General features: G+C 60.2%; 1 protein-coding gene across 1 annotated transcript in view; it reads right to left on the reverse strand.

Annotated features, from left to right (window-relative positions):
• The window catches only part of MLNR (motilin receptor), a 2,789-nt gene extending 1,711 nt beyond the window's left edge, over positions 1 to 1,078 (reverse strand). Inside the window, 2 exon segments of the mRNA XM_009319980.1 lie at positions 506 to 973; positions 976 to 1,078. Coding sequence (XP_009318255.1) covers positions 506 to 973; positions 976 to 1,078 — 571 coding nt within the window.
• Positions 1,079 to 1,084: the final 6 nt, after the last annotated feature.

Consider the following 1,084-nt stretch of genomic DNA (forward strand, 5'->3'; position numbering starts at 1 on the left):
AAACAGCTCGTAAGGGTTAAGCTGCTGTTTTTCAGCCTGCTTGGGCAACCAGTGGATCTACTCCTAGGAGAGCTACGAAAGACTGCTAAGAAAATCAAACATTTTTCAGAAGCAGAAATTTACTACCCAGAGGTGTTGCTGCCCACTGGAAGAGAATACTGAAGTTACCACAGTATTTCTGAAGTTGCAGACTACCTTGTACTCGGTTCTGCCTGGTAAAATTCAGAAAAACTGTATTTCTACAGAAGGCAGTCATGCTGCTGGATGTGCAACGCTACACCAGCTGAAGCCTCAGCCGTGAGGGAGCGAAATCCCTGTCGCGGCGGTCCCCGGGACCACTGGAGGGCTCGGCAGCGTGGCTGGGATGTTCCCCTGCGCTATCCCTACTCTGTGTGGGAGCTGCAGGTGCTTCAGCCCCGGCCCTAGCCCCAGCCATGGCCCCTCAGCCCCGGTCCTAGCCCCAGCTGTGCCCCCCAGCCTGAGGGGGGACGGAGGAGGGACTCACCCGAGATCTTGACAGTCTGGCGGTGCCCCTTCTCCCAGAGGACTGCGTTGGTGACCCGCAGGTGGGTGTTGCTCTGCCACAGCTCCTGGCCGATGAAGCCATAGAGGACGTTGAGGCAGATGAGGAGCAGGACGAAGTAGGAGATGGTGACCCAGAACATGGTGGCCAGCAGGCCGGACTCCACAGCCGGTGGGGTGGGCTTGCACTCACAGCTGAAGTCGGTGTGGTTGTTGGGCTGCTCCACGCTGACCGGGAAGAAGGAGGGGCCAGCAGAGAGGAAGGTGAAGGCCCAGAGGACGCCAATGACAGCCTTCACCCGGCGCTTGGTGACGACCACCTTGGCCTTGAGGGGGAAGCAGATGGCGAGGTAGCGCTCCACGGTGAGGGCGGTGATGTGGAAGATGGCGCGGCAGGTGCAGCCCTCCCTGAGGTAGTGGGAGAGGCGGCACAGCAGCTGCCTGAAGATCTGGGCCGGGAGCGCCAGAGGCGGCAGAAGTCAAAGGACAGCCCCAGGAGGATGAGCGGGTCCGAGACGGCCTTGCTGCCCGGGCAGAGGTTGGTGGTGGTCTTCATGACGCG

Source organism: Pygoscelis adeliae, unplaced genomic scaffold (assembly GCF_000699105.1).
Source record: "Pygoscelis adeliae isolate BGI_AS28 unplaced genomic scaffold, ASM69910v1 Scaffold32, whole genome shotgun sequence".
NCBI lineage: Eukaryota > Metazoa > Chordata > Aves > Sphenisciformes > Spheniscidae > Pygoscelis > Pygoscelis adeliae.